The sequence below is a fragment of the Necator americanus genome, chromosome I, assembly GCF_031761385.1.
Source record: "Necator americanus strain Aroian chromosome I, whole genome shotgun sequence".
Taxonomy (NCBI): Eukaryota; Metazoa; Nematoda; class Chromadorea; order Rhabditida; family Ancylostomatidae; genus Necator; species Necator americanus.
Genome location: NC_087371.1, coordinates 15,116,040 through 15,140,105, shown reverse-complemented (window position 1 = coordinate 15,140,105; position 24,066 = coordinate 15,116,040). Strand labels below are relative to the sequence as shown.

The following is a 24,066-nucleotide window of genomic DNA, read 5'->3' as shown; positions in this document are numbered from 1 at the left end:
TTCTGAGGTCCACAGCATACAGTTTTGGTTTTTGGATGAGTGGAAGTGGACAACATCGTTTACCTGTAGGTTGGTGTGAAGTGGAGATGTTCTTGTGTTCGTAACCTCGTGTTATTCATGTGCGGTGCTCGTGCCGTGGTTGATGTTTGTTCTAAAGTAGGCTGAGGCACTCTCTCTTCATCTACTTTACTTTCTCCACAACCAGAACCTTTAGTGGCTTTCGTCTCTTCGATCTCTTCTCGCCACTGATTTTCAAATATTAAAGTCATCGCCGAGAATCATTGCTAAAAGGAATTGTTGTTTCCACCAGAGAACAGACAGTGTGAGACCATAGAGAGTTAAGCAAAGATTTGAATTTGCGTTACAATTCAAGTGCAGTCCACTCGCAATTCTTCATACGAACTCCATACCAAATAGGGAATTCACGCGCAGTCACAGAATCTCGATGTGGCTGCTTCCGGAAATAACGTATATAAGTTGCATGCTCCGAGATTCGCTTCATAACTAATTCCGGCGTCATGGGTTTTCTTTCCAGTCCGAATTCACGAAAACTACTGACTGTCGCAGTGCATTGGTCTTTAGTGACCTGTAAATGAAGTTGTTAATTGGGTCTACTGACCACTGCTTCAAGCAAATCACATTTTTCTTAGCGTCACAAGATTGGCTTGATAATCGTTTTGTCGAAAAAATTTATGTATTTGAAGAAAGAAACCGTTCTATTTTCACATAACTCTTTTTAAATCATTAAGTTTGTCATCGTATCAAATACTCACCATCGAATGGAGTAGCCACAGGTGATCGCTATGGCGAACCAGTAGAATGTCTAAATCAAACCGAGGGTGGTCGAGATAAGGTGCGAGTTTCCGCATAACTGGCAAAAACGGTCCTCTTTGCGACTAATTTTAGAACTATTAGCATGAAGGAGCTTCTAAGTTATTTAGTTTCAAGAGACAAGCAATGTGTTGTGCAGTTTGTTTATTCAATGCAAAAGAGAGTGGAATCAGACTCAGGTTGTTTTTCTTTATCTTTACATGAGAGATAACAAACGTCCCGATAACAAATACGTCTTAACAGCGATGTTTATTCCGAATTGTAAACTCTCATATTTTACTCTTTTATTTTTATTTTAAAGGTACACAGAAGCCTTTTCATTGTATTTACATAAAATTTCGTGGTTAGATTCCAAATACAGAGTCTAGGCAACTCAAAAACCCCAAATCCATCAGAATCGCTCTTTTAGAGGTGATCGTAACTAAGATATTGAAGTGGGGATCTAGTTGTATGCTGAATATATATGTATATATAATATAATATATGCCTTCCAAACTCGTATTTTTAATTTAAAAAAGGTGTCATCATCATAGCTAAAACAATGAGTGGATAGTGTTCCCTCTTCAGAAGAGCGCATGTACGGCCTCTGACTTTTTCTTTAGGATTTTTGAATCTACATAATTCTCAATTCACTCCTCCCTAATGAAAGCGAATACAAGTTTCCGTTGTCTCTAGTCCCACAAAGATGTTGTTCACCTTGCATAGTCTGTATCGTAGCTATGACGTGGTTGTTATTGCCTACCTCTTTGCATCCACGACCGATTAATTTTCTACAAACCCAGACTTTTGTAACAATTTTGTGGTTCGTTTGAACTTCTCTTGGCTATAGATCACGCTGCAGGGTACAGGAATTTACGGCGGAAAATATAAGATTATCACGGCACCATTTCTTGATATTGTTATTTTATTGCGTATTTCTCTTATATACAGTTTATATATTGTTGATAAGAGGACCTAATCTTGTTTCCGGACATGAATTGATTCCTCACCCTGTACTAATACGTTTCTTCTCTAAAAATGTTGTTCTTTTGTAAAGTCGGTCCTTCAGTTCTTCCCTTCTTTAAAATCTTTGCTGTTGAAATAATGTAATATGCTGGTGCTATGTTGCAAACTCTTCTGAACAACTGCCTCGATTGCTGAAGCTTGAATATCGGGCTTCATGACGATGAGTTAGAACCTGTCGACCAGGCAGTTGGACAGCATCTGACCCGGGTTTCTCTTCTTTCCTGTTATAGGCATATAATACGTTTCATTTCGTGGATGTACTGATGAATACATATAGCTTTTATTTAAAAAAAAAACAAACAAGGAAGGTCCTTTAGAATACTGCACGAAGAAAAAGAGAACTAATTTCAATTAGTTCTTGAATGAAACATGAGAAAAAAGTGAAATGCAAAAGCGAGAGAGAGAGAGAGATTTGCGCAATCAATCCATGATCGTTCGGGGATGGGGCGGGTCAACCGCCAAAGCTACTGCAATCTTTGCTCCACCAACTGGATCGAGGTGTGGCCGACTACGTTGCGCTTTCGCAGTAACTCTCGTTTTTCTTCTTTCTTTCTCCAGTGACCCTCATTAATTCCTATCATTTACACATGAAGGTGAAATAGATTACAATTTCCTGGTTATTTAGCTCTGATGGACGGTGAATGTTACAGAACTGTTCGGAAAACCGTTCTTTTTGCTCTACACTACAGCCCTCGTAGGATTTCACGTGTAATTCTGTTCATACTTCAAATATCATTACTCCAACTTTCTAGAAATGAACTTTTTAGACAAATCTGGGGTTTTTTAAACTAACCATTTGTTGGAGTTATAATAACCACTTGAATTAATGTATTCTCTTGCTAGGGGCATTTTCTAGCAAATTTCACACTTGAACTCGCATTCGGAATGGTTGTCAGACGTTTTCTAGCATTGTAGCTCTTTGCTAACAACGTTTAAATCTTCTCTGAGGACCGCTTGAGCAAATGGATACTAGTCTTGTCGTTTTGCCTTCAACTTCAAACTTAGCTTTAAAAGAAGAAAGAAAACAGAGCCTAAAGTTCGGAAGCAGAAATGCTCATCTTCGCTCACTAGCTGTTTGCTGTACTCAAGAAATTTTCTAAATAATAGGCGAACAACAATAATTACATGTCGTGAACAGCGCTGTAGGCGATGGTGCTTAGAAAAACACGTGGCTAATTATCGTATTAAGGGATTAACACATTAAAAAATGACAATTCGCTGAATTTATGGGTGATTCAGAGATGAAGTCTACTTCAGTGGTGTAAAAGATGCTTTTCAGTCCCCATAGTTTAGAAGTTCATTGTTGTTTTTTAAATTTCAAATGAGCTTCAGAAATTTGACACGAGTATCCTCTACATTCTACAATCTTTAATTCGATGAGATGTGTTTTTCATTGTATTATTGTTATTCATTGTACTATTTATAACTTTGTTTTGGCGCTTTATCTCTCTTGTGTTTACTTTTAACCAAAATATTTTTTTTTTGCATTGTTGGAAAGATGACACGTTTGTCACTCTCATCTCCTCTAAGAAATGACGTTCGATTTTGATCACATTGAGAAACTCCTACAAATTACATGGATTAGAAGACAGCCTGCGATCCGATCATTCTCCCCCTCTTTTTCTTTCTCCGTCGGTTGTTCCGCTCCTGTATGCTTGCAGTGACGTTGGCTAATTTTTGCGTGGGAACTGTTGCATCGATCTGAGTCTGTTTAGCTGTTCGCCGTCCCGTTAACTAACGTACTACCTTCATTTCGCTACCCATCTACCAGTCAACATTAACCACGCGTGCAGTGCAGTACCACCAACACCAGCAAAATGAGTGATGTGAGTGATTAATAATATTAATATTATTACTAATTAATAACAATTAATAATAATTAACACCAATCGTTTACCTATCCACGATTTTGAATGCTCTACAGAAATGCTATCTTAAGGTGATAGTTGCTGTTTCCAAAAAGACGATTTTCTTCTTTTCAGCCGTAGTTAAGCTTACTTGGAATAGTTTATTAAAAAAACAAGTATGGACAACACGCAGATTTTTTGTCCTTTCCATATAGAAAAAGAAACCGAGTGCATTCCATATTGCTCTTTTTTTATAGATTGACGTGGATTGTTCCAAATTAGAGTAGTGCATAGGTCAGAATTGCCGGTACGCTGATGCGCCTAACCATATGTAGTTGTCCACTGTATTTGTAATTTTTCATTTTCACGAGTTACGCAGAAAACATTGAAATAGAATAATAAAATGAATAAAAGGGGACTAAGATGATGGGAAATACTAAGATGTTATAATGCTTTAGTTATTTCAGCTAAAGCAAGAACGAAAAAGGGCGTAAGATAAGTTAACATTATAGGATTTTATATACGAAGACTGGTTTCAAAAATAATAGCTTTCTTTCTGTTTTCTTGCGATTTTGTTTGGGTGTTGTATAATCTCCGCGCTTTTGGTATCACTTGTAAAGTGAGAGAATTCTGTGAAATGGGTTTGTGTGAGCAATTTTTAGTGTGCTATTTAAATTTATGTTCCAGCTTCTTGCAAAAGTTGGTAGCAAAATGAACGCAATGGAGCAGAAACTAGCCGAAGCTCTTCATTTGGGCAACAGCGGCAATGAGGTACATCTTTTGAAGGCAATATTTTTATGGTTTTTCGAGGTTAACAAATTGCTAGTATTTGCTGCTTTGTGCTTCCATGTTTTTTTTTTCTGTCAGTGGTGAATATGTACATCACATGATCGGTCTATTGTTCTTTGATCAGAGGAAACTCTACCCTTTGTTTCGTAGCTATGTTATGTACTAAAATGCAAAATTTGCTCAGGAGTCTGAATCTTTTCAGTCCTTTAACAGATCATTTCCTGAAAGCTAGAAAGACATTCAATTATTTGTTTGTTATCTCAGCTGGTACTTCATTCCTTTCTTTCTATCTTTTTTTTTCGCATCTTCCGCGTCACCTCATATATTTTTTTCGATCGATATCATCGAATGCGGCAGAGTGGAGGACATGTTGTTGGAGGTAGAGCTCTGCGGACAGTTGTTGACGCGCTCGAAAAGCAAGACAGCCAGCCGATTGTGTAACTGATCTCCTGCTGAACGTAACAGTCATTTGCTACTGTAAACAAAATCATCAGAGCAGAACATCGATAGTATGAACTTTGACAGCAACTGCTTACTCAATGCAATGAAATTGCGTAGTTCTCTGCCTCCCAGTTGTCGTCGTCTTCGCAAGAATTTCATTCTGCCGATCCAAAAATTTGGTTAAGCCCATTGTTCCCATGCTTTGGTTTGCAGAACAAAACAAAAACCATTGGGATTGCCGCAAGTGTTAACGATCTTCTGTCGCATTGCACCCAAAATTTGTTGCACACTCAGCCCTCTAAACATTTGCAAAAGTTGTGAAAAAAAAGTTGTGCCTGAAAAAACATATAGATTTTTAGAACATATAGATACATATAGATGGGTTAACGGTTAGATGGGTAATTACACGAAGCACTGTGTAATTACACGGGCGGTCGCGCTTTAGCAACGCGGTTTTGACCGCTCGCAGGCAGCCTTCGCCTACCCTCTCTTTACAAAAAAAGAGAACATTAACATGAGCCCAATTTCAAAACCAGAACATGGACAAAAGAAGAACAATAATTTAAGAACAATCCAAATACAACATATCTCCATAACAAAAGCAAATACAACATATCTCTATAACAAAAACAAATATAACAATCATAACAAAAGTACGAAAAAAGAAACATAGAAGACGAAGAAATCAGAGAGAAAAGCAAAAAGAATGAAAACAAATATAAAATTGCGGTCAACATCGATCCGAATGACGTCACTCGGCAAAATTTGGCAAATTGGCCGAACGCCGTCTGCGAGCGGTTAAAAACCGCGTTGTTCTGCGCGACCGCTAGTGAATTTTTTTTATTCTGCAGCTCGTTTTTTTTTTTCGTATTCTTTATTAGTTGTTCTGTTTTAACTAGAAAAAATCTAGTTGTAAACTTCTAGTCCAAAAACGTGGAGAACACTTTACCGATAGTCGCTCATTTAAGCGTCGATGCTTATGTAGCCAGGTCATGCGCAGAGCAAATGCGTTAGTTAAGGAATGTGAAGAAGGGGTTCGGACGGATACGCAGTCACGGTTGGGCAAACAACCGTAAGTGTCGTCGATGCACTATGTTGACAATTATTTTCAGCGAGAATTTCCAACTCCGCGAAGATTTGTGAAGTGTTTTTTTAATTTTTTTTTGCTGAAGCTAGTGGCGTTATTACCCATCTTAAGTGTTTGGCTGTCCGCTGCTAGCTGCGTCGAAGCAGAGCTTAGGCAAAAATGCTTCTTAAAGCATTCGAATAGCATGGGACGAAGGAATTCAGTAATTTCATGCCTAGAAACCTCTTATTCAGGTGCTAGGGTTTTTTTTTCTTTTTGAAAACATTACTAAAAGATGGTCCCTCGCTGCAGCTTATCCCGTTGCAGAGACTGTTCTTTTGAAAAACTGATGCCTGAAAGAAGAGATACTTATGGATAGTTTGGAGATCCTTGGTTTGAAAAAAGCTGGCAATGTTTTGGGTCCTGGAAGGATAAAGCGCAACAAACCTTTAAAGGAATCACCCTACGAATCTGAGGTGGTGCAGATTTCAGGTGGAGTATTCGTATACAGGATGGGAGACTACGGAGAGGGAGGTGATTCCGTTCATTTCTTCCTAATTGCCGTAAAAAACTGCCCGGAAGATACGGCTTCAGGCGTACTGGCGCACTATTTTCTACAGGGAGTTCGACTGGAGCGCGCCAGCCTTGTGCGGCGCGCATCTTTCGGGCCGTTTTTTACGGCAATTAGCAAGAAATGGACGGAATCACCTCCCTCTCCATAGTCTCCTATCCCGTATACGAATACTCCACCTGAAATCTGCACCACCTCAGATTCGTGGGGTGATGTGATGTGATGTGATGAGATGATGATGTGATCTTTAACGACCTGTGACCTTTAAGATGTGCACCCACAGTCAAACTATTCGTACTGCTCTCGGGTCATCCCTGTGCTTACTCACTCGTGTTATTCATGGAAATTCCGAAGGTTTTCCGCAGAAGACTGTTAGCAGAAACGTTTCTAAAAAGCGCCGATGTCACGTCATGAATCACCAGAAAAATATTGAGTTCTCATGAATCACCGAATGTGTGGGTCGCATCGTTTCCAATGGAACATTGCCATTGATGGCTGATTCGTTCGGCAAATCGGCTTTAAAAGTCCCCTCAGTTCAGTTCCCATCTATTAGTGAGTTAGGTATCTATTAAGGAAGGAACGCAATTCGCTTGACTCATACAGAACCCTCGTTCAAAACCTATGATTTGCTTGCAATATATTCAGATTTGGAATGATGTTTGCATAAGCTCTCGGAGTGTTGCTTTCCTTCCTTCCTTCCCTTCATTTCCTTGTTCTGCGTTAGTAGACAGCTAGTTTTTCAACAGTTGTCTTGAATGGTTAATTTTATCCTACCTCTCATGGCCGTATTTTTCCTACTTTTTAGTTATATCATTCGAATTTCTGTAGATCCTACTTAGTTTCAACCTGTGCCTTAATCGAATTTTCAATTGCATTCAAAAAACGTCATAGAGTGACGCCAATTTTCTTTTAACAGTACTTTCCTTCATACAAAACTAAATATAAATTCGCCGTCATAGTTGTCCCGCTTTGTGAGTAATCGCTCAACTCCACGACGAGTTCACGTGCATCTCAGCAACTGCTTGGATCGCTGTTGTTTGTTTCACTCCTGTTGCTTTCACTGCTACGCCTGTAATTTGTGGCCAGTAGTGATTCAAAGTGTAAAGTGAATGATGTAAGCACTTGAACATGCAACGTTTTTCTTTGAGCCGGTAGTGTAATGTTCAAAGAATGACGTGGGTTCGCCAAGGACGAGTTTCCTCCATCATTACTGGGCAAATGCCAAGGGATTAGTAAAGATTTTCTCTTTTCGACGACCAGTAAGCGTTGTTCTGCAGTTATGGGAACGGCTAATACAAATGGAACTCCGCTAAACCGTAACTGCTATTTATTTGGATGGAGTCGGTTGCATTTTGCAAACATTTTATTTACCTGGAGATTCTGCCTTTCTGGATGCATAGATTGGCAGTGTGCGTGAACATCTAATGTGCTGCGGATGACAGGAATGTGCATTGTCTGTCAGAAATTTATTTCCAAAAAAAATATTTATTCTCCTAATAACGTTTAATGGACGAGAGTAAATCTTACCATTTTGTTTAACTTGTACATATTTTGGTACTTTTTTGTACTTTCTTTTCCAACTTCTTCCCTTTTTGCGACCGATAGCTAACAGCCGAAATTTATTGGATTATTTTTGCTGTCTCCTGCAATTCTTCTATTTGGCCATTTTTCTAATACAAAAACTGCCGCCTTATTTCAACTTGTTCTGTCAATCGAACAAAAAAAGTTTCATAAAGGGAGTCTTCGTGAAGTAGTGTTTTAAAAAATAAGAATTAAGTTAGAATGAGCATAACTGCGCTTTATCTTTCGTGTTCTTATTTTGCTTCTTCTCCTTCCTTTCACTACTCCTTCATATTCCATTAGTTTGGGTTATTCACTCAGCACCTTAGTCCACATGCTCTTAAGTGTTAGTTTTTTTTGTGCCATTACGCTCTTCATATCCAGCAGTGTTTGAAGTATATGATTTTATTCGAATTACACAAGTGCCCTGGTCTTCAACGACGTTCTTTCGTTTTTTTCTTGTTTCTCTATAGAAAAATGCCGTTCTTATGTGTAAACGTTGGACTACTTTCATAACGTTCTTCTTCATCCGTCGCTCTATTTACGTCCTCTCGAATTAGCTGCGCGTTGATTTCATTTCACGTCATTCTACAGAACAGTTTTCATTATTTATTTGTACTATTTATTTTACCTTTGTTATTTGTGTTGTTTGATTCAATAAGTTCAGATTATTTTTCTGGGATGTGTAATTTTGTTTTGACTAGTGTATTTTTGTATAGCACTCGCTTATCTTGGAGGATTGGATCAAATATATTTTGGAAAAAAAATGCTGCTATAGAAAGGAGAATTTTGAATTTACTTGCGTTCAAACTTTAGTTTTTTTTTTTGCCTACGCATTTCACCGTTGTATCGAAACTTCTCATCAGAGCTCTGCTGAAACGATTCTTGTATCTTCTCTTATCTTGTTTACGCGTTTATAATTATTTTGAAGACCTAATAGTAAGCATAATCAAATGGACTGAATTTCCTGCATACATATGAATATGCAAGAAGAAGGAAAGAATAGCAAAATACGATTGATTTGTTGTTGATGTATTTTTTAGACTTAAGATCTTTCGGTTTTTTTAAACATATTTTTGGATCTTGGATAAATCTAGGAGACGATCTCATTCTCAGGAATCGACCATAGCACATGAAAAACTCGTCGTCAGAAAAAGAAACGCAAATAAACCCTTTGCCAAGTGTTGATTTCACCTTTTGAATTGAATCTTTTGCTCATTTACCACAACAGTGGCGGAGCTGCCTGTTCCCATGGTTGTTATAATCTGTGTAGAAACATGCTCATCCTCCATAATCACCTACGTGAACATGATTCAATATGTTGTTAAATATGTGATAGGTTTCGGTGAGAGACCACTTTGAAAAGAAAAAAGGGCGACTAATAAGTTTTTTTTTCGACTTAGAGATAGATAGTGTTTTTTTAGTTTCGAAAATGTTGCAGAAGTGATCTTCAGTTAGCTGGGGACACTTTCTAGAGTGTTTCTGAAGGCAGCGTACGACGAAACTGACGATAGGGAAACCTGTGCGTAAATATAGAGTTCGAGATATAGATTATGAGTAAGAGCGTGAGCCAGACCAATTTTCCCTTAGTCGTCCTCCACGCGCCGCATCAACGAAAGAGCGGTCGAAGATCAATGAGGTTCTTTCAGCAGCATATTCAGGTAAAACCAACGAAGATGTTGCTGTGGAAACCAAAGCGTTCTAACGTTCTAACGTACCTCGTAGGAACAAACGCTGTTTTTCGGGATGATTATCGGGAGTTGGTTGGGACCACGCTCATAGTTGCAATCTACACCCTGAAACTTATAGTTGCCCAGTGACACCACAGTTATGTCAGTTTCCTGATACGTTACTAAAGATAGTGGTCGCTTGCATGTGCAAGAAGTTCTATATCCCCCCAGTTTCGAACATCTTGAGAAATGAATAGAAAAGCGCAAGAAAAATTGCATTTCACGCTGTATGAGTCGTGAAATCACGTTTTTAAATCATCGCAGTTGCTCATTCGCATGCTTTTTTCGTAGAATCAGGCTTGAATACTGTTTTTCTGCAAGTCATTATTCGGCTAAGCTATATAGTGGTAAAAAAATGCAGTAACTGCCGCGAAACTGCAGATTGGTTCTAGTCATGTGTTATTAAGAGTTATTGCAGTTTAAGAAACGAATGAATATTTTTTAGTATTGGTAACACCTTTTGTACTCTTAGGACCGTTTCAACTCTTTTTCTACCTGAATTGGTGTCATGTCACTAACTACACGCGCATAATTTTTTTTTCTTGAGTTGAGTTATAGGATCACTCTACACTGTTTTGTCACCACTGTGTTGTGTACAATCTTCATAAATATCCTCTCACCTTCCTCTTTTTTTTTTTGTTAGGAGAATGGTGGGGCCCTGATTCGTTCTCCTTCCTATTTTTTTTTACTAATTGCTGTTGATTATTGAACTTGACGGTTTGCAAATTTTTCGGCTGAGAAAAAATTGTTGGGCGACAAATTTTTCATGAAACATACTGCCGAGTCGAAGTTGTTAGGTTCAATTGGTACCGTATAGCTTGATGAAAGATGAATCCCGCTGATGAATTTTGCTCTTTTAGAAAGGACGGTTAGCGATTAGTCATCCTGAATCGTAAAGAGGAAGTTCCTATGATTCAGATTTCTTGTATAACTTTCTCTGCGTTATCGTTTCTTCAGGAGAAATTATTCAGTCCGTTTTACAAGTTCGTCCGAATACATTTTCAGAAGTTCAGGTGGATAACTACAATCATCCTTCTCTTATGTTACAGGTGTTCGCCAAAAAAAATCCTAGTGGTACATTTCCCGTTTGTCTCACAAAAAAATCAAGTTTTTTTTTTTCGATTACAGTTTTGAGAAACAATTATCATTGGACTTTTTTCTTTGTGCATCTATAATTTCTTTGAATTGTTTTAAAAGCAACGTTCGCTATTTCCAACCATGTTCCATGGAGTAGTTTAATAATAGATCTTTAAAACTTCGTGACTTTTCTTTTATCTACATCCATATCTTTTATCTTTGTATCCTTTTCTCGCAGCCTACATTGCATCTCATGACATCTGTTTTCATAATACTTGTATTCGTTTTCTGTAGTAATTTCGAGCTTAGCTTAGTAGTAGACGCAAAAAAATACTCTATTCATTCCTTGTTTTGTTCTGCTATTGCAACAATACCAGTTTTCCTCTAAATCCCCTAAGCTCCTCACCGTCAGTTCACTCCCCGCCTCGGTGAGATCGGTGAGAAAATCGCTTTTTTCGCGAACAAGGTCGCACCTCATGAAGACAGAGCGTCTGCATAGCATACTTTCGCACTGTTTGCTCACGTGTCCTTCGCCACCGTGGGCTCGAGACCAAACATTCTAATGGTGGCACCTCATTTGCTGCTCGAATAGCCCACTTCGCACTTATTCTTCTTATCGCGTTGCGTTCGCAGCTAATTTGTCATGCGTAGATTGCTGTTGTTATCTGGTACCGCATTAGGTGCGCTACTCTTCCCGCGTTGTTGTAGGCTGCCGCAATTACGCCGCCTCCTCTTCGTCCGGTTTATCGCGACCGACCACCACTCTCTAATCTTACTCTGTCTATCATTGTTGCTACGTTTGTTGGTGTTGAACGCACATTTCACTTCACTGCTACAGAAAAGACATGGCTGACGTAGAGCACAAGGTAAATGATGGTCTGAAATAGATTTATGGGTTTTCTTTTCTTCTTCTCCATGTAGTTAACTGTATTTTAGACTGAAGAGGCGGGCGACACCGTGCCTGAAGTCAAGAATATTATACGACGCCCGACACTAACCAGAAAAATGACTGTTGAAGAAGAACATATGGGAGAGTACTTTGTGTGGGTTTTTTTTACTATTTTTGCTTCTACTGTTTTCATCTTTGGTCTTTCGTCTTTGCTGGATTCGATGTTGTTACCCTAATGAAAAGCAAAGCAGAATACGCTGTCATGTTGGAAATTTTGAAGTGTTCACATGCCTTTGCTCTGCAGTTTTTTCTCTTACATTACCTTAAATTTCCGTTTACTGAGCTTACCTATGAAATCTTATCAGGATTTAGTTTCTCTTTCTTTTCTTCTCTATCAAACTTTCGATAAGTGATTTTGAAGTAAAAGTGGAGTAGTGTGAAGAGGTATTCACGCATAATTCTTTTTCTTTCATGAAAAATTCCACTAATATACCTTTTTTCGTGGAATTTTTGGTTTGCGCATCTTCATCGTTTCAACCATAGATCAGTTTTCCACGCTCGAAGTTTTTCTCCTCTTTTTTTCGGCCGAATTTATCAGTTTGAACTATTGTCATTCATTTGGTTTTCACGTGCGCAGTAGCTGCGTCATAATTAATTGGTGGTCTAGTCGTTGATCAGCTCATTTTATCAGCGCAGAACGACCGAAATCAATGAAGTGTGAAATGCTCTTAGTTACAGTAAGCGAAAGAGAACAATTAGAGAGAAAAAGAAGCCGAACCATCCCAAAAGTTAGGATATTTGGAACAAACGTAATGGAAACATGCACGTTTGGTCTCTGTTCATTGCGATCCCATATTAAGAACTCCACGGACATCACGGATCTCTGTCTTTGTGATGCTATTCGTGGGCAAAGTTTGCGAAAATAGTTCAGTTAATCATAGCTCAACCAGAGATCTGTGTCGCGCGTGGTCTAGGAGGTTTACCAGGCGATCTTTAAAGAAAATCTCTACGTTGTGGTTATTCACGCCTCCCACGCTTTCATTACCTCCACTACATTTCAAAATGTCGCAGATTGCGTCATGTCCTCAAATAAGAGTTGCGTCATGAGTCATCACATTGCACTTGCTCAAGCACTTTCGCCTTGATGCGAATGATTTAAGGAATTTTCTTAAGCGTTGGTATTTATGAGGAAAGAGTTCTTTATTTGCCCTTTAGAGGGATTTTGCACTTTTTTAAATGTCACAGAGATATACATAGAAGGTAGAACGAAGAACTCTATCTGGTTCAAAACTAAGTTATATGAATTCTAAGAACTATGGTCCCTTCCATTTCTTTTAATTTGTTCGAAAATGAGTATTCTGTCTTGGCTGTACGAGACATTTTTCTGTGCTGCCCGCGCACCTGAATTTGCATTTCGAAATGCCCAGAGAGGGTAAGTAGGAGGCGCAAATTTTCCGATCAATATTTTCCTCGCTCTCATTCTCTGCTGTTATTTCAAATTAACGAGTAATAAGCAAATCAGCGGAGTATATAGGACTTGTAGCATTAGCGCTTTAAGGGATCTCAAACTGTGGTGCAAACTAGGATGCACTTCTTTTACGCGGAAATTCTTGTGTCTTTTGATTACAGGTTATCCTAAGAGAAGCATTTCCCTAAGACGTATATTTGCGTATACTTCCAATGTTTCTTGTTAAACTGCAGAAAAAACAATTGACTGTCTTATACTTGTTATTTTATGCTTCATTTCACTGCAATAGTTCATATTCGTATTTGTATCCATGCAGCGCCAAGTTGTCTGCAGCCTTCCTTCATATGGATTGGATTTAAGAGCGCCATGACGTTGTTTGCCTGTTTGTTAGTTTGCTGGAGTACCGCTTTTCTGCTCTTTCGAATCCTTCAGCCATACATTTAATGGCAGATGTGATCTCCTTTGGCAATTCTATTGACTTTAGCAGGAAGACTGAATTTGCAGCATTTTCTTTACCGCCCCATGGTTGTATCGATCTAGGGCAGTCACAGCGAGGACGTCTCGTAGGCTCCACGTCGTGTTCTCGACACCGATGTTGTTAGCCTTCTGATGGCCGATGGATGACGTCACAAAGCGATAGAGCCTGAAGTGGACGATAGCTGATTACATTATTCACTGCGTTTATGATTCATATACGCGCTTCGTTCATATTAGAACGATTCAGCTATCGTAAGAGAGGAGGAGGAGGAGGAGGTCTTTCGCTCTTCCGAAGCACTTTTTTCGAGGTGGCGCGCTCAGACGGCTGCAGCATTCGTCCGTCGTCATCTCACCGCCGGTTGCTCCTTCTCGGTTCCGAAGTCTGCGTTCCTGCTGGATAAGCCTCGTGGCATCTTGTCTTTCTTGTTGACCGCAGCTCCATTGGGTTTTGCTTTTTCTTTGCAAGATATAAATTCCATTCGGTGTTTATTTACCCCTCCCCCTCGTAGTGTTTCCAATGCTCTTCGGACTCTAGAAACAGTGGAACGGAGCCAATGATGCAATACCAATGGGACATCACATCCAAGGATTTCTTTCTGGCAGCAAGTTGGCATTCCAGTCTGCTGTTATTGTTCTGTAACATAATAGTGCTATTTTTTGCCTACTATTTGGTATTAATTATTGTGTTCTGTTTAGAAGTATTGCGGAATGGGTAGGGTATAGAACTCTTATTCATTTGATGTGCAACGGATATGTTGGACTCCGCATACCTTCTTTTTCTGCACATATATCCTCACATATATCCCCTTATCTACTTGTAAGGACTGGTAGTAAAATCTTATCAGTATTCACAATTGTACCGTGATGCTCGAATTTTTTTATAGATCTTCCAATGAAGGATTGCTGAGAGACGGCCACCTCTCTCCAAACAAAGCTTAGAGGTGAAAAAAACTGTAGAATGAGTGCCACTCAAGTGAGCTGACGGACGATGGCGTCGTCTGAATTTTCATTCTGACAAAAACCGTTTCACCAAAAAGTAGAAATGAGCAAGTATCATTACGATCGACGTTTTTTTTTGTAGAAATGAAAATTCAGATGCATCACATGTATGCATGCATCGTTATCATCGTTTTCATTTAAGTGGGAAACGATGATATTGCCTCTTACTGACTTTCAGGTGATTTTGTCCAAATGAAAATCTATGCGATAAAATCTCCCTGTTTATGTGCGCACAGCAGGCAAATGTCATTGACGGGACTATTGCAATTTACTATTATAAGTGGCCAGCTGATTGAGATTGCTGTTTGGAAATCTCGTCTTATGTCTTGTTTTCCTTCGACAGGACGAAGTTATGCCGTTTTCGAGTGTGGCTCGGCAACTCCTGAAGGTTGCCCTAGGCTCTGATTTGTGACGGTCCTGCAACGAAGAAAGTACTTCACAGTGCATCCTGGTTAACTGCTTTCTCGTTTATGTAATGCCGGCAAAACAATATTCTTACAATATTCACGGAACTTTTCTCCTTCTACTCGTCATATTTCTTCGCAAATTATTTCCGTTGAATTCAAATTTTCCCATGTGGTTGATCCTAGTTAGTATTGGACTACGTGCCAAAAGCTTCCACGCTGAACGTGGGTCACGATGGAACAGCCAAGTCAAGTTTTGAAAAAATGTGGTTGGGGCAGCGGAGAGATGTGAGTAGTAGGTTTTTGTTCTTTTTTCCAAATAAAATGCGTCTCCTTTACCAATAACTGGGACCTTGTTGGTTTTTACTGATCAGAAATCACTGCTCCAGCTCATTGTAGGACGTATTATTACAGTATTTGCATCTAGGCTAATAAAATCGCTTAGATTTTTGTCTTACATTTGGTGGATTCGGTTTCGCTTTCTCCTTATTTTTCACACTGCTAGTTGACGACTTTGTTTCATGATGCTGTAAAAAGGTTTTTCATTGTCATCATCGACTTCGAAAAGCGTCTCCTTGGTGACAGCGGTGTAAGGAGATTATGGGAAGGAAATATTAGAAGCAAATTCTTAATAAGTCCACAGTGAAGGCTTTGATAGTGCTGTTAGTGCTGAGAATTTTTTTGCGAAATATTTGCAGACAGGATCAGAAACTCGAAGATGTTGCGACGACGCACCTTGAGCATCTGTGCCGTCTCGACATCCGCGAGCCACCACATCTAGTCCGAAAAACCGGAATCATCTGTACGATTGGTAAGTGTTGTTACAAGTCGAATCAATCGGATATTTCTTGTTCATTGTCAAAATGAGGTCGAGGTTGGGTGCCTAGCATCACGTACAAGTAGTCGCAACGGTTAAGTTCGGCTGCACTCGCGCATACGCGCTGTTTTCGAAACACTGGACAAGGTTTGACTACTAATCTTGTCGAGCTTCACGGAAAATGTCCCTTATTCTCGTAGGGCATTCGCTTTGTAGCATCATTCATTTCAGCTGACTGTAGCTCATTCCATTTACTGTCTTTTTTGTGATCCTCGAAATATCTTTCCTTTGTAGGTCCAGCATGTCGCTCCGTGGAGATGCTCCAACGTATGATACAAAATGGAATGAATATCGCCAGATTGAATTTCTCCCATGGAACACATGAGGTAACCGGACAAATCTAAAATCTTTTCGTTGTTTTCAAGTACACTCTAATGTTCTAAGTCTCAGCTAAACTCTTTCAATGTATGTTGGAACATGTCAAACCTGAACTCTTTCTTTGAAATAAGATGAGTTGGTCGTAATTCATACGCGAATCGTACGTAGGAAGGATACCTGCAACTAAATGTTTCGCCCACATTCACATAGTTGATGCCGTTGTGGAAGGCGCTTTTGCAGAAGAGCTGCGGACTTTTCGCAAGCTCTTCCAACACTTCTAATACTAATATTGATATTTTTTGTAATCCTCAGTAGACCTTGATAAACAATAAGACCTTCAGCTCACTTCACTCATTCTTCATTCTCAAGCCAAAAAGTAAAAGGGTTTGATTTTTGTCTTGAACCGTTTAGCAGGTCTACGGCGCTCTTAGGCAGAGAATTACTCCTAATTGCTTTGCCTGGACATGGTACACAAAGATTAACGTTAAGCGGTAAACATTTATCTTGATTGTTCAATCACAATATGTTTAAATTAACATTGAAATCTTGATAGTTAGTGTCAATTGTTGTAATAAATGATGCGTTTACCTTCCTATATATTTCTGTCACATGCGAAATTCTCCTTTGTTTAAATAATCATTTCAATTTGTGTTGCTTTTCTATTCTAGTTGCTTCCTCTTTAATCTTGTCACCGATTTTCTACTTGACAGTCGTGTGGCAGCTTTATTTACATTTTGTCTAAGTAACGTTGAGATTCCAAGCAATTGAATATAATTCAGTCGCAAAATTTTTAATATCTTTTTATGGATCATCACAAGCGTTGACGCTCTTTGGTATGTCAGCTTCGTCTTTGCCTATGATGTTGGTTTCATATTAATCCGCTCTACTGCTGTAGCTTGATTTCCTGCTCGTTCTTTGGATTCCTTTACTGGGAATGTTGCCTGCAGTTAGCTGCCATGAGCACTGCACGTGATGTTCACACGAAGGCGGCTAAGAGCTTCCAGGACTGTTTTGTCCCCCTTGAGAAACACATTTTTTCTCGTAAATGTATTAATTTAGCCTTTTGATAATGCTGAATTTCATTTTTAAGACACAATTATTTTTACTTAATCCAATTCTGACTTCAGTACCATGGAGAAACAATAGCCAATATTCGTGAAGCGTGCGAATCCTTCAGCGATGTTCGCCAAATTGGAATTGCCTTAGATACTAAGGGTCCCGAGATCCGTACCGGTCTTTTGAAGGGAGGAGCAACTGCCGAGGTGAGCTGGCTGGGTAGTACTTGCGCTTATTCTGAAAGGAGTTTATAACTCGATTAATTACCGATTCCTCCTATGCATTTCCAAATAATTTAGATCGAATTGGTGAAAGGGGGATCTATACGTCTTACCACTGATCCCAAATTCAAGGAATCTGGAACATCAATCAACCTTTTTGTAGACTACAAGAATATTGCCAAAGTAAGTGGAAATACCATCAGATATCACTTCAGCTAGCTTTTTTTTCTGATTTCAAATTTTCTGTAGGTTGTCGACAAAGGATCTCGTGTTTACGTCGACGATGGTCTGATCTCGCTGATAGTTGACGAAATTCATGATGATGCTATCGTTTGCACTGTTGAGAACGGTGGAATGCTTGGTAAGGTTTTCCATATTACGAGTCTCGTTTTTCAATGGGTGTATAGTCGGATCAAAACGACATGAAGCGCGGTGCAGTTGCGTAAGTGGTTGCGCTTGAAGAGGTGCGGTTTAGTGTAGCGGTTAGGATCGAGGAAGGATTCCTGGTGTCACCACTCTCCGTTCCAGTTCGCGCTGCTCCCACGTTGATTCCAACAGTCTTCTTCACCGCGCCGCTTGGAGGTCAGCCGCTTAAGCTACTGCACCGTGTTTCATGCCGCTTTGATCCTGCTCGAGTACTATTTTCAGTTTACTTTTTAAGAATATACATTTACATATTATTCATGTTTATTTCATATTATATTAATATTTTTGCATAATGTTGAACAGCCATACATTCTAATATTAGTACTTCTTTTTGCGTTATTGTTGAATTCTGACTTGTAATCTCATTTTAAGGTAGCCGTAAGGGGGTTAATCTTCCCGGAACAATTGTTGATCTTCCTGCGGTTTCCGACAAGGATATTCAGGTACTTTTTTTTTATTAAATTGCGAGGATTTCCCAATAGTTTGTGTCATGTCAGTAGGTCGTGAGGTGTTCATCAAAAGTTCTTCAAATATTTTGCGGTGATAGACAGCAGCCTCAGCTTCCTCAAAAGAAATAAATATCAGCACATTATATAATATAGAAATAATAAAATATACGAATATAGAAGAAAAAAACTAGTTAACATTGCAAATATAATGCATAATTTTGACTATCTTTTGTGATAATGTGCCAACGAGTTTTTTTTAGATGGAACCTTTTATTTGTCTGACGTTTCGGCTTTTTCGCTGTCTTCAAAGGCCTAAATAGAGGATCACTGGAGCAATGCTACGTTTAACCGGTCAAGTGCCACAGTACCCTGGGTCAGTGTTTCGATAATCGTTCAAGGTAGTGAAGACAAAAACCCATCTTCATTGAAAATAGTCTTACGTGTTGTTCCACCGGATGTGGTGCGGCTGATAGCACGCAATTGTCACTCAGTGTACCAGCGAATGAGTACTAGTGCGTGTAGACCAGCGACGATATAGGTGATTTGATCTACACACTGAATATCAGGCAGTCATAGGTCACAGAACGACACAAGTGGCAAGAACTCATTCGTTATCGACAAGCATTCATTCCTGTTATTCATTGAAGGGTTTCTTTTAAGAATACAAAACGCCTCCAACGTCTTCCTTGCTGACATTTCTGTTTCGTGAACCAGTATAACGCATTTCACATCATAATCGTTTCCGTTGTGGGCCTCATGTCTGTGCCTTCCTAGTGGTGTTATCAAACTTTTTCGTCGTTTTCCTGTCATGTGTTCATTAATCCTCACTCCAACATTCCTACCGGTCTCCCCAACGTAAGTTGCATTGCATATCAAGCACTCAATTTCATATATTACCTCCATTTTTGCGCAGTCGCCTGTTTTTCCGTAAGGACAAATAACGCATCTTTCACAGATGCACTATCTATCATATAATCTGTTTCTAACAAACTGGCTTTTGATGTTTGCATTTGGGATATTCACCAAGATCACGTCATTTTGTAGTTGTGCTTGGATAATGCTGCGCTGAACAGCGGCACTGACACTGTCAGAGATAAAAGGAAGATAAAGAGGAAATTTTATTTTGGCGGGGAGCATTGCTATTTACAGTGCGGGTTCTTCGGTAATGTGGACGTACTGTATGGCCATTAGCACATGCAATTTTCCAGGCTAGTCTTCGTGATTCGTGTCGTTCTTGGTTGCCAGTGCATACTTCACTAGCGGTTTTGAACATATTACGAATCACTGCCCGTTTTACTGCAGTCGGATGTGCAGATTTGGCGTGCAATATGATGTTCTTGTAACTTTCTTTGCGAAACAGGAAAGCGACGAAAAAGTTTGATAACACCATTAGGAAGGCATAGACATGAGACACACAACGGAAACGATTAAGATGTGAAATGCGTTATACTGGCTCACGAAACAGAAATATCGGCAAGGAAGACGTTGGAGGCGTCTTGGATTCTTAAAAAAAAACCCTTCAATGAATAATATGAATGAATGCTTTTCCAGCAATACTCATTCGTTGGTACATTTAGTGTCAAGTGCGTGCTACCAGCCGCACCACATCCGGTGGAACAACACGTAAGACTATTTTCAATGTAGTTGGGTTTTCTTTTTTTCACTACCTTGAACGATTATCGAAATACTGAACCAGGGTAGTGTGGCACTTCACGAGGTAAACGTAGCATTGCTCCAGTCATCCTCTATTTAGGTCTCTGAAGACGGGAAAAAAGCCGAAACGTCAGGCAAATAAAAGGTTCCATTTAAAAACCTCGCTGGCACGCTATCACAAAAAATAGACAGAATATGCCGAGGTTTCAAGACAAGAGAACGTTCGAACTACTGCATAATTTTGAGATCTTCGACTGGATAATCTCCTTTTGCAGTCTCCCCAGACTTCTTTATCGATGTACCTTGTTTCTTGTTTTATTTATGTGATCAATAGTTTATATATTGAAGGACTTGAAATTTGGCGTTGAATTTGGTGTGGATATGATCTTCGCTTCTTTTATCCGTAACGCGGAAGGGGTTAGAACCATTAGAAAGGTGGGTGGTGTTCTTCTGTTTCGTTGTATTTTTTAGCGTTATGTTTTAGGTCAAGTAGTGCTCAGTGATCTTACAAAATGCTTGGTTTATTCTTTAAGGTGTTGGGAGAAAAAGGGAAATATATCAAAATCATTTCCAAAATCGAAAACCAAGAGGGTGTTGACAAAGCTGATGAGATTATTGAAGAATCGGATGGAATTATGGTTGCAAGAGGAGACCTTGGTATCGAAATACCTGCCGAGAAAGTGTTCCTTGCACAAAAGGTGAACTATTGGCCTCGAAATCTTAACCTCGTTTTTTACTTAAGCTAACTATCTTCGAACTCAACGTGATTTTTAGATGCTTATTGCAAAATGCAATCGTTCTGGAAAACCTGTCATTTGTGCAACTCAAATGCTCGAATCGATGGTTAAGAAACCTCGACCAACTCGAGCTGAGGGAAGTGACGTGGCTAATGCTGTGAGTTAGAGCATTTACTACATTATAAGGAAGCTTTTTCTTCGCTTCTTTTATTTCATTGACACTATCGGTAACTTATGTTCTTTTTTCTTCTCAAGTTCTTCACAAACAAGCTCGCTTTTTCGTTTTTTTTTTATCTTCGTTTTGTTTTGCGGGTGGTGAAAGTGGAGTTTTTTTTCTTCGAAAAAGTAGTCGAAAGTGCTGAAATAGTAACTTAACTGTAGTGTAGTTTTATTCTAACTCCCCATATTTGGCTACTACTGGATACTGGCAATGATGGCTTAACCTCTTTCGAGAAGTTTTCGGTCTCGTTTAGTCATATTAATCATTCTGGATTTTTCTGCAGAATAAGAATCAAAACCCATGAAAATAATAGACATTTTTACACATAATAATAGACACATTTTACGCCCGACTAAAACTACTTTTGTGAGTATATTAATAGAAAGGGAATACAGAAGGAAAGATAGGAAACTTGCTTGCTAAGAGGCAGCGAGTGAGGAAATAGTAATACCGGAACCTTTCATGGGAGTGTTGTTATTGGTTAACGCATTCCTATTAATTTAAGGGTTTTTAATTTAATAGGTCCTCGACGGAGCCGATTGTGTCATGCTTTCTGGGGAGACTGCAAAAGGAGATTATCCAGTCGAAGCTCTCAAAATTATGCATTATATTTGTAAGGTTAGTTAGTTTTTTTCTTCTATATTCCGTGAAGGTGTTGATATTTATTTGTTTTGAGGAAGCTGAGGCTGCTGTCTATCACCGCAAAATATTTGAAGAACTTTTGATGAACACTCCACGACCTACTGACATGACACAAACTATTGCAATTGCGGCAACCAGTGCTGCTGCCAGCTGTCATGCATCTGCTATTCTCCTAATCACCACTACTGGACGGTAGGTTATGGGGTTTTAGCGGAAGTGAGTGATTGTGTCAAATTTAACGTTATAGATCTGCATTATGCTGTTCTCGATACAAAAGTCCGGTTCCTATACTAACGATCTCACGCAGTGCAGCTGTTTGTCGTCAGCTGCATTTGTACCGGTCAGTTATTTTCTCTTTTTTTTTATTTTTTATGCATGTGGTTAATTTTTTGGGTTTGTTGGGATCAGGAATTTCTGAATTTTTTGGATTGTTTTTCTTCTTGTTTCCCGCATTTATTTTTTGTAGCTTATCATTAGTTTCTATAGCATGTGCGTTCAGCAACAAGTTGCACCCTTTCAGAGGTGTTTTCCCGGTTCACTACGATAAGCCGCGTCATACTGACTGGCCCACTGATGTTGACAACAGAATCAACCATGGTATTGAAGTCGGCAAGGACAGAGGTTTCATCCATAGAGGAGATTTTCTTGTGGTAATCACAGGTTGGAGGCAGGGTAAGCGCAGAATCATTGACTGAGTTTTCTTTTCGAAAATATTCCTTTTATTCAAACCGTTTCCAGGAGCTGGTTTCACGAACACATTGCGAATCATCACTGCCTCTTGAGAAAAAAAAATAGCTCTGAATTCACGATACTCCCTTCTCTACTCCCTCTCATACATCCGAGTGTATGTTGATCGGGTTCAGTAAATCGCCTAGCTAACAAAACCTGATCGGTTCCACTGATTGTTCTACTCTAACGTTTGTTTAATGTACTGGTTAATCTCTGTCTCTCTCCAGAACCTCCTTATAATAAGGATCTAATAATGTAGAGTGATTCAGTGTAGAAAGGACTGTTTTTATTCAATACTAATATTTTAATACTTTGTAGGAAGCGTGTATGCTTAGTATCTAGGTTGTTATATTGAAATATTGTCGAATAAACTCTTAATAAGTTTTTGTGGCTTTTTAGTATGTGTTTGCAGTCACTTCCGTTGCTGAAGTGTCCTTGTATACTTAGGATGGAAGGAAGAGCTGTTTGCAGCTTTAATAATAAAGTGGTTAGGAACAGATAGGATTCCAACCCATCATTCGGCGCCGCTTGAAAAGTTCTGATGAAACACCACCTTTATTTCGAAGTCAAAAATATTCAAGGTACTTGTTTGATTTTTCAAATTTGAAGGAATTTATAAGGATATGATCATCCTTAAAAAAGGATCCACAGAAGTTGATTTGATTTTCCATGGATCATAGGAGTAGAGGTGTACATAACTTTGTAAGAACGGACCAAGACATGTGTGTAAGCCTTAGTACTCGGCTCCTTTTCTACCCATTACGCTCTATTTTCGAATGAAAATTTCATGAAAATTACAATCAAGGTAATCGGTTTTTCGTGTTTAGGTACGACCAAACAATCTGAGTGTAGTGTTCGAGGTTAAAAATATGGCTTCTTGGCGGTTCCAATGGTATCGGACGCATTGTCCGTGTCTGTTTGTGGTGAATAGTCCTATGCTTTCTGAGCAAGTTAATTGTTCCGAATTTCACCGAAGAGACCATAATTAGTCAGAATAATGTCACCTACTCGGTGGTGCTAACGTTTTAATTCTGATGATTCGAGAATGTAATGAAGAAAGACTTTTTTTGACTCTCAATGACTGGTTTTTTTTTGTCAAATCGTTACCATACCGTATAAGTTCCAAACCAAGTCTACGTGCGCCCTCGGATCACCTCACACAGAGTGTGTTATCTAAATCAAACAAAGTGTCTTCGGCATAAAAGACGGTCGGGTCAATATTGCTGACCTGCTGTTATGCCAATACTCTTAGAGCTGTCCATTGAAGAATGCAACGACCAACGGTGACACAATCATCACACAATGGTTTCTATAATGAATAACTTAGCCATGTGCATGGGTTGCTGTTGTTCCTGCATGTCCATTTTGAGCTTAGGATCTGGTATAATAGAAAGAACACCGTATATCCGAAGAAGATCTACAAACAAGTCATTAAAAATCCTCTTAGCTGTTAGGATTCCAACTTTTTTTACTGGCCGCTCCTGCACATATATCACTTAGATTGGCTCATCTCTTGGTTTATTACTTGTTCTACCGATAACAAAATCCTAAACCCTTGATGCGCTCCTTGAGAGATCATACGAT

General features: G+C 39.1%; 1 protein-coding gene across 3 annotated transcripts; it reads left to right on the top strand.

Moving 5' to 3' along the window:
- Positions 1 to 35: 35 nt before the first annotated feature.
- RB195_005611 (uncharacterized protein) lies at positions 36 to 22,535 on the top strand (the record flags this gene model as incomplete). 3 transcript variants are annotated; one of them, XM_064178214.1, is made up of 20 exons in its annotated part: positions 36 to 69; positions 750 to 853; positions 4,371 to 4,454; positions 11,626 to 11,696; positions 11,756 to 11,783; positions 11,854 to 11,960; positions 15,853 to 15,965; positions 16,266 to 16,357; positions 17,477 to 17,611; positions 17,705 to 17,809; positions 17,876 to 17,987; positions 18,425 to 18,495; positions 20,503 to 20,589; positions 20,688 to 20,852; positions 20,929 to 21,048; positions 21,634 to 21,729; positions 21,788 to 21,945; positions 22,001 to 22,093; positions 22,274 to 22,425; positions 22,492 to 22,535. In XM_064178214.1, 20 exons carry the CDS (start codon positions 36 to 38, stop codon positions 22,533 to 22,535), a joined length of 1,971 nt encoding a protein of 656 aa, XP_064035285.1. The 3 variants fall into 3 exon arrangements, with proteins under 3 accessions (XP_064035285.1, XP_064035286.1, XP_064035287.1); XM_064178216.1 differs by lacking the exons at positions 36 to 69; positions 750 to 853; positions 11,626 to 11,696; positions 11,756 to 11,783 and adding an exon at positions 3,654 to 3,662; XM_064178215.1 differs by lacking the exons at positions 36 to 69; positions 750 to 853; positions 4,371 to 4,454; positions 11,626 to 11,696 and having other exon boundaries at positions 11,763 to 11,783.
- Between the last annotated feature and the right edge of the window lie 1,531 nt (positions 22,536 to 24,066).